The sequence below is a fragment of the Rhizopus delemar genome, genomic scaffold, assembly GCF_000149305.1.
Source record: "Rhizopus delemar RA 99-880 supercont3.15 genomic scaffold, whole genome shotgun sequence".
NCBI lineage: Eukaryota > Fungi > Mucoromycota > Mucoromycetes > Mucorales > Rhizopodaceae > Rhizopus > Rhizopus delemar.
In genome coordinates, this window is record NW_027137841.1 from 487,594 (window position 1) to 499,698 (window position 12,105).

General features: G+C 35.0%; 6 protein-coding genes and 1 non-coding gene across 7 annotated transcripts; 1 reads left to right on the forward strand and 6 right to left on the reverse strand.

Moving 5' to 3' along the window:
* Positions 1-244: 244 nt before the first annotated feature.
* Positions 245-1,291, reverse strand: RO3G_14977 (uncharacterized protein; the record flags this gene model as incomplete). The annotated part of the gene is made up of 2 exons (XM_067669561.1): positions 245-1,025; positions 1,122-1,291. The coding sequence occupies 2 exons, from the start codon at positions 1,289-1,291 to the stop codon at positions 245-247; spliced, it is 951 nt and encodes a 316-aa protein (XP_067525662.1).
* A 1,240-nt stretch (positions 1,292-2,531) lies between these two features.
* On the reverse strand, positions 2,532-2,723 carry RO3G_14978 (uncharacterized protein; the record flags this gene model as incomplete). The annotated part of the gene is made up of 1 exon (XM_067669562.1): positions 2,532-2,723. One exon carries the CDS (start codon positions 2,721-2,723, stop codon positions 2,532-2,534), a length of 192 nt encoding a protein of 63 aa, XP_067525663.1.
* A 31-nt stretch (positions 2,724-2,754) lies between these two features.
* Positions 2,755-3,318, reverse strand: RO3G_14979 (uncharacterized protein; the record flags this gene model as incomplete). The annotated part of the gene is made up of 1 exon (XM_067669563.1): positions 2,755-3,318. The coding sequence occupies one exon, from the start codon at positions 3,316-3,318 to the stop codon at positions 2,755-2,757; it is 564 nt and encodes a 187-aa protein (XP_067525664.1).
* Positions 3,319-4,036: 718 nt separating this feature from the next.
* RO3G_14980 (uncharacterized protein) lies at positions 4,037-5,068 on the reverse strand (the record flags this gene model as incomplete). Its single annotated transcript, XM_067669564.1, has 1 exon — positions 4,037-5,068. One exon carries the CDS (start codon positions 5,066-5,068, stop codon positions 4,037-4,039), a length of 1,032 nt encoding a protein of 343 aa, XP_067525665.1.
* A 667-nt stretch (positions 5,069-5,735) lies between these two features.
* On the reverse strand, positions 5,736-6,484 carry RO3G_14981 (uncharacterized protein; the record flags this gene model as incomplete). Its single annotated transcript, XM_067669565.1, has 2 exons — positions 5,736-5,742; positions 5,898-6,484. 2 exons carry the CDS (start codon positions 6,482-6,484, stop codon positions 5,736-5,738), a joined length of 594 nt encoding a protein of 197 aa, XP_067525666.1.
* A 5,165-nt stretch (positions 6,485-11,649) lies between these two features.
* Positions 11,650-11,721, reverse strand: RO3G_19186. Its single transcript has one exon. It is a non-coding gene; the product is annotated as a tRNA-Gln (tRNA).
* A 62-nt stretch (positions 11,722-11,783) lies between these two features.
* On the forward strand, positions 11,784-11,921 carry RO3G_14982 (uncharacterized protein; the record flags this gene model as incomplete). The annotated part of the gene is made up of 1 exon (XM_067669566.1): positions 11,784-11,921. The coding sequence occupies one exon, from the start codon at positions 11,784-11,786 to the stop codon at positions 11,919-11,921; it is 138 nt and encodes a 45-aa protein (XP_067525667.1).
* Between the last annotated feature and the right edge of the window lie 184 nt (positions 11,922-12,105).

Here is a 12,105-nt window from a genome sequence, read left to right on the forward strand (position 1 = left end):
CACTGATTTGAATAACGTTTTTTTACGCGTTATTTCAATTATGTGAAAGATTAGCAATATTCCTGACATTGGACTGAATTTTGTTATTTTAGTTGATACTTCTTATCAAAGAACTCTCATGAATACAATACATATTCTAAAAGAACATGTTTAATTGGAATTGATTGTATGATCTTATTTAAATAAACTTGTATTTTATTTTATTTTAATTATGATCTTGTATTAAGACTTATATTTATTAATGTCAACTACAATCAGTTACTGTTCTACAACAGCTGTATTTGTCAAGTATCTCGCCTGTAATCTCGTCACGCTCTTCTCTAGGGTGCAGACCGGAATATGCTCTCCATCCATCAGATCTAATGGTTGACACACGCTGGCAGTTATCATAGATGATGGGCAACAGTGTTGCCGCTGTCCGATTAGGGACGGTGCAAAAGAATTTGCGTCCTGCTTCATACCTAGGTCTCAGCTCTTGATCGCCAGTTCGGTGGTCAGTGTATGTATAAAACCGATCTGCCTCATTGATGGGGACCAAGTACTCAACCATACCAAAGACCCAGATGCCTTCTACACGATGACCACGATGGTTTTTTCGCTTGCCAAACTTCGATTCATCTATCTGTATGTGGTGACATCTTACATTAGAGCCTAGTTTATGCTCCTCTTGTCGATTATGGGCATTGTAGTCACTGAGCATCATTAAACGGAGATCATTCGCTAATGAAGTCACAGCAGGACGGCTCATGCCATGGGAATTGCAAATGTTGGTGATGCTTGAGTCTTTTAGATAATCATACATCACCGAAAGAGTGTAGTTTGTCATGCATTTACGATTGTAAAACACCGAGTTGTACGTACAGACGCGAGACTTTCTACCAGGGTGACCAATAGTATCACCATTTTCATCGATGTCAAGACCACCAGCACAGTAGTAAGTGAGCCTTCCATTTTCGGCCCGATTTCTCAAAATGCATACCTTCTGACAGCCATCAATACCACATATACTGGTTCTATCAAACGCGCTGTTCACAGATAAAAGATGGCTGCAAATGAGCATAACAAATTAGTAAAACTAGTCCCCTATCTTAATTCGCCGTTTATGACGGTAGTTTACTTACTCCCATGCTCTTTCAGGGCTAACAATAACTTGTGCTTCAAGGATACGGTCACCAGCAGGAGGGACATAAGACCTGTAACGTGAGACTACTTGACCAGATACTCGACCTCCTCTACAGGGAGTGGCATTGTTGTTGGAAGTGACGGAAGCAGATGAATTGGAGCGAGGCATAAGAAGAATATAAAAAATAAAGATGAAAACAAGAAAAGTCATGACAGTTTATATAGTTGTTCGAGCGGAAAAAAAAATTTGCTGTTTCACGTATGAGATATTCCAATAGCACATGGTCACAACTCGGAAATTAGTACTCATGGTTACAACTCGGAAGTTAGTGCTCGTGGTTACAACTCGGAAATCAATGCTCGTGGTTACAACTCGGAAATTAGTGCTCGTGGTCACAACTCGGAAGTCAATGCTCACGGTTACAGCTCGGAATCAGTACTCGTGGTTAGGCTTCATTGCTTGTACGCACGTCGTTGTTACATTCACATATTAATACACCCGGATATAGCTTTAAGCAAGGCTATTGAAGCTTGTTTTGCACCAATAGGGTGCAGGATTACCAAATACATAATACGCTGAGTATAGCTTTCAAGTGCAGTCAGTAGCCAATCCGTTACCACGCCATAACCATTCTTGACGGTGAGCCAAATAATTTTTTCGTCTTTGAAGGACCGTAGCTCGTCAGGTAGTACAGTGACACCTTTCAAAATACCACCATTGAAAGCGGAAAAATTATTTACATCGTTTGCGGTATTGGATGCTTGTGTGCAACCAACAGCGGGCACGTAATCTCACTTTTTTAGTCCGCCAAAGGTAGTTTTTTTCTGTTGTAATGCGATTTACGAGCTGAGTTTAAGTGTGACGGCTATAAAAGTTACACCATTCGATCCGGAAAATTCGGGCGCATCGATTGCTATAATTGGATTTTACGTAGGACAATTACCCGGTCCGGAATCTCCTTGCACCATATCTTTTCCTTCAGCCGTCCGTTTTTTGGTTTTTTCGCAATGCCTCACCGGGAATTTAACTTAGAGCTCCACTTTGCTGACGAAAAATTTGTCTCTTCCTTCAACAAATTTGATAATGTTTGTCGGAAATGATATTTTTATTTTCCGACATGTTATGAGAAGATATATTGAAAATAATGAATTTTTATTTTTTTGAATTTCGATTAGTACTTGGTATCGCGGCCCTTACGCTGGATTACGTCCCGAACTCGACGGGGCATGGAGTGAATAAGGTTTCTACAGTACTCTAGAGCTGCTAGACCATGCCAAAGCTTCGAAACCCGGTCAAAAAATGCTTGATCAGTCTCAATCACGGAAGAGGGTGGTCTTGTCATCTGTTCCCTCTTTTTAAGCATGGCTCATGCATTTTCAATTGGGTTAAGGTCAGGAGAGTATGCTGGTCAACTCAGGAGCTTAACCTTGTTCTTTTGGAACCATTTTGAAGGAGCTGAAGCACAATGGATGCTTGCATTATCTTGTTGAAAGATCATATCACTACTTTGCAGGCCATAGTACTTCAATGTTTCCTTGTATTCCTCCTCAAGTACTGATGTGTATAGCTCACCATTTACATTACTTTGTAGCCAGGACATGTAGCCCCCCTCCATGTATAGTTATGCAACTTCAAAGCATAATCCCGCCTCCTCCATAAGCATGTTTCTTCTTGTAGTGATGGTCTCGATAAGGTGCATTATCCTCTTTCCAAGCGTATTCTAGACCATTAGACCCTCTTTTTTGGATCTTTGTCTCATCAGAAAAGACAACGCGTTCCCAATCAGTCTCGGACCAGTCTTTATGAGCCTTTGCCCAATCATATCGTGCCTTTTGCCTGTCATTATTAAGTGGAAGTGCCGTCTTTTTTTTAGCCGATTTTAGACCTTTGCGTTTGAAAGTACGAGTAATTGTTTTTGGATTGACTGATCGATCTGGTTTTTTAACGCCAAAGGAGGCATCAGCTGCGCTTTTAGATAAACCTAGTCTTATGTCTATAGCTGCTTTGGTTTCCTCCCTAGGTGCGAGTAAACGATGTCTATCCGCGCTATTTTTTGACTGCATCTTGGTTTTCCTTGAAATTCTTCGAATCATGGACTTTCCACAGCCTACTTTCTTTTGAATTACATCCCATGGAATGGAGTGGCTCAACATGTTTTCAATTTGGGCATGTTTGTCGGCATTCTTTGCTGTCATGGCATGTTTGGCTAATCTGAGATGAGGTAAATGGGGAAAAAGAAAAAATGTAAAAAAATTAAATGAGCTAAAATATGAGAACGCGTAAGCGTTCACTGACGTCATAAGACATAGCAAACTAAATTTCAAGTCAATCCAGAGACTGTTTCTGGAGATACGGGACCTAATGCAAAATCGGGCGTTAGCAGCAGTCACGGAAAATCACTTTTTCCGCAATAACTACAGAAGAAATGCAGCTAGAAGCAATTAGGTTACACCAATATTTTCGTCCAGTTTATGTCCAAATTTAGTGTCAGTAAAGCGGAGCTCTAAAATTAATTCTCGGAGAGGCATTGCGAAAAAACCAAAAAACGGACTGATTTTTGTTATAGGTAGACATAATAAAATAATAAATTATGCTATAAACCAAACATCTCCAACACTAGCATAGTTAAATCATAAAGATCTGACGATGAATTATATCATAAAGAGTAATGAATGTCTTGCATATACAGTAGGTGGAAAAATGGTCCGGATGTTTTTATAATATTCACAAATATTACTGTATCTTTACCAAATCTCAATCAAATTAAACGAAACAAACATTATTTTGAAGAGAAAACATGACTTTATTTGTAGTAAAAATTTGATATGTCACACAAAATTTCAAAGAGAGCCACAGGAGATCCAACATTTGAGCAACATCCGGACCATTTTTCCGGGTGCCCCTTAATATCTGTTAGTAGTCCGTATATCCCCCTTTTGCTTGAATAACAGCTTTGATTCTATCCGGCATACTGTCTATATACTTTCTACAATCATCTTTTGTAAAGGTCGCCCATTGTTCTTCAATTCGATCCCATAGTTCATGAACGCCTTTAGCTCTGCTTTCATACGCACTTAATTTTAACTTCAGGTGGTGCCAAATGTGTTCAATTGGTTTTAGATCTGGGCTCTGAGCAGGCCAACTGTAAATAGACTTGCTGTCGAAGTTGTTTTCTTCAAACCAAGCTTTTGCAACCTTTGACGTATGTTTCGGATCATTATCCTGCTGGAAATAAATGCTTTTAGGATCATAATTGTAGTAATTTAGGGTGTCCATTAGCATTGTATCCAATATATGTACATAATCCTCTTTCTTCATTGTTCCATCATAAATACGACAAGCATACCCAGGACCATCGTATGTAATACATCCCCACATCATAACGTTGCCTCCACCTCCTTTTACTGTCAAGTCAAGATGGTGGAATCGAAGCTTGTCATCTGGTCTCTTCCAGTAGTACTTCACACCGTCTGATCCCCAAACGTTTACCTTAGTCTCGTCTGAGAATATCATACGACGCCAATCGTCTTTTGTCCAATCCTTGTGGGCGTTGGCCCATGCAAGTCGCTTTTTCATATGAATAGCCTTTAAAAACGGCTTGTGCTTCTTGATACGGGCCTGGAATCCCATCGATTTTAAAAGTTTGAAGCAAGCAGAGTAGCCAATTACGCATCCAATATCACATAAATATCGTTGTACATCCTTCCCGGTCTTTAATTTACCTGTTATGACTGACCGTCTGATGTAGGACTTGGTAGTAGCTGTAATTTCGGACTTACGGCCTGAGTTAAGGGGCCTCATGTTTGGAAACCATCTTCGCTTATAGTCACTGATGGTGCTTTTCTTGACTCCAGGCACTCGTCTTATGATTGATGAGTAAGGGTGACCAGATTTGAGTAAGGACTTGATGTTATTTTGTACATCCAAAGGCAAAGAGCGAACCATGTTTATATAAAACAGCAATAATAACGAAAGAAGAAGAAAGTATGCTAAATCAGCAAAAAAATATAGATATTTATAGTTTTTTTTTTTGATTATTAATATGAATGTAATGTATTATTAATCATCTAAAGCAAAAGTGACGGCTTCTGAGTCAGCAGCATTGAACAATCTGGGAAATTAAAATTCTATGGGGCACCCTGAAAAATGGTCCGGATGTTGCTCAAATGTTGGATCTCCTGTGGCTCTCTTTGAAATTTTGTGTGACATATCAAATTTTTACTACAAATAAAGTCATGTTTTCTCTTCAAAATAATGTTTGTTTCGTTTAATTTGATTGAGATTTGGTAAAGATACAGTAATATTTGTGAATATTATAAAAACATCCGGACCATTTTTCCACCTACTGTATAATACCAACTTGTTATAGTAATGAGTCTTTGCATAATCTCTTTTATGATCCAATGTATTAAGTTGCACTGAGACTATGTATGTCAGAATAGAATATTGTTTTTCTTGCATAGTAACTTTATTGATCTACAGTAGGTCAAAAAACTGCTGCAAGGAATCCATTTTTCTTGGTTTTTGTAGCGCACATCCTGTTACAATGGCACAAACTGCCTCTGTTCCCACATAGTAAATCTTCTACATGTCTTGAGAAATCCGAAAGAGTTTAAGCCCTATTGGATAAGTATTGAAGGAAGTATGAGATGCGCAATTTGAAAATTTGGAAAAACGAAAATTTGAACGGAATGAATTTATTTATTAATATTTAGTTGACCCTCCTTTTTTATTAATAACCTCTTGAATTCTTGCCGGCATGCTATCGATATACCTTTGGCAAAGATCTTTGTCAAAGCCATTCCATACTTTTTCTACTCGTTCCCAAAGCTCATCCGTATTCTTTGCTCTACGTTCGTAACAGCTGAGCTTCAACTTCAATTGATGCCATACGTGTTCTATTGGATTTAAGTCCGGACTCTGAGCTGGCCAATCGCTAATATACCGCACTTGATGATTATCTAACCAGTCTATTGTAGATTTTGCCTTGTGCTTTGGATCATTATCATGCTGAAAGTAAACGTTGGACCAGTTGAAATTGTAGTATTGCATAGTATCACGAAGCGTAGTGTCCAATATATGCTGATAAACATTCGCGTTCATGTTCCCATCGTAAATTTGACAAGCATATCCTGGTCCTTCAGAAGTTATACAGCCCCACATCATCAATTTGCCTGCTCCATGCTTGATTGTAAGTTCTAGATGATGCGGTTGAAGAGGATCATTTGGTCTTTTCCAATAATACTTACAGCCATCAGAGCCCCATACGTTGATCTTGGTTTCATCAGAAAAGACGACTTTTCGCCATTCTTCTACTGTCCAATCCTGATGCTTCTTGGCCCATTCTAATCGATGCTGCATATGAGCTTTTGTCAAAAACGGCTTCTTTTTTTTTATTGAAGAATGGAACTCCATTGATTTCAGTACGTTAATTGCTGACTGGTATGAGATATCGTAGCCAAGTTGAACCAGCTCCCGGTGTACCTCTTTGGCAGTCTTTAAAACCCCTTCAATGACTTTTCTTTTTATTAACCGCTTCGTCACTTTGGAGACTACTGTAGGTCTACCACCTATGCTTTTTGTCCTATTTGGAAACAACCGTCTAGAGTATCTACTGACAGTTGATTCATGTACTCCAATTTCTTTAGCAATATCGTACGTTGATGTGGATCCAGTTAATGCTTGCTTGAGATCGTCTACTTTTCCTTCTGGCAGTCGTTTAGGCATGCGATTGGTAATAAGGTAAAAAAGAGAAATAATTTAAGTAAGGAAATATAAAATTTAAAATAAAGGAATTGTAAGCGCTTTTATATACTGGCAACATTCTAATCATGTCAAGAATGTGAAAAATTATGATAGCAACCGGTTGGGTCGTATTAAAATTCGTCATTTAAAACATATGTGAACAAGTAAAAATTGTCGGATGTTCATAATACTACCTTTAGCGATCTCAAATTCCACCAATAACCATTGCCCATATCCGATAATCGACGAATAAATGCACTTTCCATTGAGGTACAAACAGTCAAAATTTGGGATAGTTTGGTGCAGTACCCATGGAAAACCAGCTGTAAAACCGGAATTTTGCAATTCCTTGCAGCAGTTTTTTGACCTACTGTAAACGAATGATTGAGAAATAATCCTATCGATAATCCGATTGGTGCCTTAATAGCTCCTGTTGTCTCCATTATTAGGTTTCAGTCTTTCTGTACTTATTTAGTAACCGAGTTTACTCAAACCCAATAACCATTCAGGAACAAAATACAAGTGCCGTCTTAAACAACGATTCCATGGATGACTATTTATAAATGCAACACTAGTAGCTTAGAACAACGATTTATAATATACTTATACAAGATAAGATTCCATGGAACAAGATAGGATGACAATGTCCCAATCCAGAATGAAACATCAAGAAAGAACAATTGATTTAACTCAATCGTCCCCATGAATTATCATTCCAAAGAATATAAATATTTCCACCTAAATCCTGATTGAAAAAAGGATAACTTTAACATGGATATAATCAAGAATAAAAAGTATCTCAAAGTAATTATCGTTTTGGTGCTTTTTTATTTCTTTTTATCTTCGTTTATTACAATTTTATCCCTTACTGTATATAATTCAAGAGAAGTGAAATTAAAAAGTCATAAAAAGGTTGTCCTTTTTATATTCAAAAAAAAAAGATATAAAATTTTAAGAAAGGATTCCTCGATCAGGAATCAAATCCAAAAGAAGAAATAAAGTTGAAATAAAAATAAAGTTCAAAAGAAAAATAAAGTTCAAAAGAAAAATAAAGTTCAAATGAACTTTAAGTTACAACATGTAACCATGGCCGTGGCTTGACTTGACCTTGTTGTTCCTACAGTACCGTCCAAAATTTTATAGATGTCTTCATCATTCTCGTTACAACATTGTGAGATTGGAGTTTGTAAGGTTTTTAGAGTGTTAAATAGGTTTGTATTGAATAAGTCTTGATATAAGATCAAAGGTTTAGGTAGGATTTGATTCCAAAAAGAGTAATGATTTTAGTGTGAGTTTCTTGTGTTAAGTGACCACCAGATCTTTTGAAGTAGATCAAACTGTAAAAAAATAAAATAAAAGTAAAATAAAAAGGATTTACAATGAAGTGTATATACTTCAAAGGACTTCTTGCTCTTGATGTTAAGTAAAATAAAAGAGAAATAAAAGAGATACTTTGAATGATATTTATTGAAATAATCAAAAGTAAGTATAAGCAAAAATAAGTATAAGTAAGTATAAGTAAGTGAAGTTAGAAAAAGAATAAGAAATATTGGGCTATATATATTTTTTGGTTTTTCTGGTTATGTGTTGTTTTTGGTGATGTTTTGATAAAAGTTTTTGTATGAATTCATAGAGTTGTATGCGTTTGCATTGCTGTGTGAATTCAGGCAAGATTCGTGACACCAAGAATTGAATTTTCTTCGTTCGTTGTGCTACAACATTACCAAAAGCAGTGTGAAATCTTTATATTTCAGGGTTTAGATAGGATTGAGGTAAGTTGTTAATATAATATATTGAGATTTGAATAGGGTGTTGGATATAATTTGTATCCAAAGAAGTAAAATTGAATAGATGTATGTTTGAGTGTAAGTGGCCACCAGATCTTATTAAGTTGATCAGACTTGAATTGAATAAAGAGAATAAAGGTAAAGTAAAGATAAAATAAAAGGGATTTACAATGAAATATAAGTTTCAAGGGATTATTGGTTCTTCCTATTTGTATAAATAAAATAAAGAGATAATTGGATTCAAAGGATATTTATTGTGATAAAGTAAGGTAATGTAAAAATAATAGGTAAGATAATAGGATAAGATAATAATAATCGAAATATTCATAAAAAGATACTGATATTTATATGTTTTTTTGATTTCCATACTTTTATGCTGTTTTTGGTTTTTCTTTTGTTTTCTTCTTTTTTTTGTTGTCTTTGAATTCCTTTGCTATTAGCATAGCATCGTTTGCTATTGAGATAGCATCTCTCCTGTAATTTTAACGTTTTTGTTGTTATGGCCTTAAGAGTTTAGAAGTAAATTTGACTTTTCTTTAGAGTGTAAAAGAATTTGATCCAGAGATTTGTGTTTAAATGAATAAATTTGGTTTGCTTGTAGTAAGTGACCACCAGATCTTGTATTGTAGATCAAAGAGTAAAAGGTAATAAAGAGTTTTCTTGATAAGAGAATATAAAGGTGTACGATGAAGATGATTTGACTTCAAAGGACTTGACTTGCTTGAGTTATAAAGTAAAAATAAAGAGTTTTAATAAAGAGGAACTCGATGTTTATTTGAATAAAAGATATTTTTCAAGTGAAGTTTAGTAAAATTATAAGAGAGGATATTTATATGATTATTATTTTTTTGTGTTTTTCTATTTTTTTTTTTTGTTTATCTTTAGGGACTGAGGTCCCTCCTACGACTGAGTCCCTTCTTCAGCAAAAGTTACACCAACTTCGTCACACTCCTATAACCATAGGGTTTTCCTTTTTCGTGTTTCGTGTGTTGTAATTTTTATTGTTTTAATGGCTTGAGATTTGAATAGGCTTTTAGACTGATAATAGAGTTGATAAGAAGATTTGATAAGAGTTTTTAAAGGTAGATTCGTTGCTAATAGTGACCACCAGATCTTGTTGAGTTGATCAGACTTGTTTGTAGTAATTTAATAAGAGATTTGAAAGTGTTTACAATGAAGATAATTGGCTTCAAGGGACTTGTCTTGCTTGTGTTTTAAGAGTGTTATGCCAAAAGATTAAGGGATAAAGATACTTGATTTATTGGTTATTTATATAAAAAGAATATAAGATAAGTGAAGTTAAGATAAGTAAAGTTTTTCAAAAAGAGAATAAAAAGCTAGGCTTTTTATAAACAAAAAAAAATATAAAATTCAATTTTTACAAAAAGTAAAAAATATTGACGAAGGTTAAAAATCTTGAAGTGGTTAAAAAATATTTCAAAAGGTTAAAAAAATATCAAAAGGTAAAAAATATATCAAATGGTTAAAATTTTGTCAAATAGGTAAAATAATGACAATTTGCAAAGTGGTTTACAAAACGTCAAAAATTAAAGCTTGAAAGTAGTTTCGGAGTTCACATCTTCATAATCATAGCTACAGTGTTACAGCAGAAAACAAAAGACATGACACGTGATCAGACACGACAAGACTAATGTCATATGTTTTATTCTCCTTTTGGGTTATGTTACAAAGATTCCTTTTTAATACTTCTACTTGTAAATGTCAACCGCAGTATAGACGCAGTATAGACGCAGTATATCCGCAGTGCTTTCAATATCAGCATTATATCAATACATAACAAACGTCACCTCCGCAGCAAATGTAAAATAGTATAAATATACATTATCTTTATTAAATAAAAGAGACAATCTTTAACTACTTAATAATTTATCTGTACTGTAACTTGTTAGTACTTGGGACTTGGCTTGTGTTAAAGTGATGTAGATTTGTTTAAATTGAGGTTTGAAGTCTTGAATGACTTGAGTTTAGGTAACTTGATTGAACGTTTAGCAGTTCTTTAGAGTAAATTGTCTTTGAGTAGTGACCACCAGATCTTTTTAGATCAATAAGGTTAAGAATAAGATTGTTTGATAAACGATAAAAATAAAAGGGAACTTTCTTGATTTGTGATAACTCGGGTATCGGATCAGAAAGAATAAGTAAAAATAAAAAGAAAAGAAAAGGTAATTGTGACCCAATAAGAAAAGATTGCTTTTTAAGCGCAAGAGGATTTGATTTATTGAATTTATTGGATAATGTTATTTTGTTTAAAAATATTCATCTTATTTATATAAAAATTGGCGTGGCTTATTGTTTGTGTTGTTTGACATCTATGTCGAACGACATCAATGTCGCTGGACATCAAAATTATTCTTGTGATCAGCATTGTTCTCTTGATCTAAAATTTCATCATTTGTGCTACAGTACCTTTGTTAATTACTATAAAAAGACTATTCGTGATCAAACACGATGTTATTTTAAAGGTTGGCTTGTAGTAAGTGAGTTAAATTGGGTAAAGTTTGCTTGTAGAGCTTGATTTAAGGTAGTGATTGCCTTGTAAGTTGTTGTTTTGTATGGAATTTAAGCAGATGCTTGATAAGTAGTGACCACCAGATCTTATGTGTAAGATCAATACGATGTTTCTTGATAAAAGTTAAAGTAGAGTAAAAAGTTTAGGTAAACAGGGACTTTCTTGTTAAAGTTTGTTAATTATTGAGTAGAAATATATGATTTATTTAAACTAACTAACATTTTCTTTACAAAAAGATGGGATATATATATATGAATATTTTCTTTTTTTCTTTTTAGCTTTTCTTATTTTTTTTTGACTTTTTTCATTTTTCAACTTTTTTCAATTTTCGACTTTTTTCATATTTTGACTTCTTTCACTTTTGCTTCGTGTGACCTCTTTATTCACTTCTATTGTCACAACGACACTAAAAATCGAGCGAAATCAAAATTTTAATCACAAATTCTCCGAATTGGAATGCTTCAAGGTCCCACCGAGAATCGAACTCGGATCACCGGATTCAAAGACCGATATGATAACCATTACACTATAGGACCACTTTTCTTTTGATATGTGCTATGTTGCTCAGGACCGCCTGTCTTATCTAAATGAAACACCGATGGGTCCGGGAGAAGATGACCGGAATAGACTAGAGTATGGACCGGAAGGTTATTTGACCCTGAGTGGTGGTCGTGCTGAGACTGAAATGAAGGTGGAAGTTAAGGGTCCTAAAGAGGGTCCTTATCCTAATGCTTGATCAGTCGCTAATGAAGATGGTAATGGTGGCCTTATGTATTTTTTTGAAGAATAATGGTGGTCCCATTAAATTGTAGATGTATAACGGAGTGGCTAGCAGCCAATGAAAAGTATAAAAGGATGTTTGATTTTTATTGAATAAACGATATACAGTCTTCTCTTTTCTTTTTATTATATTTCTTTTT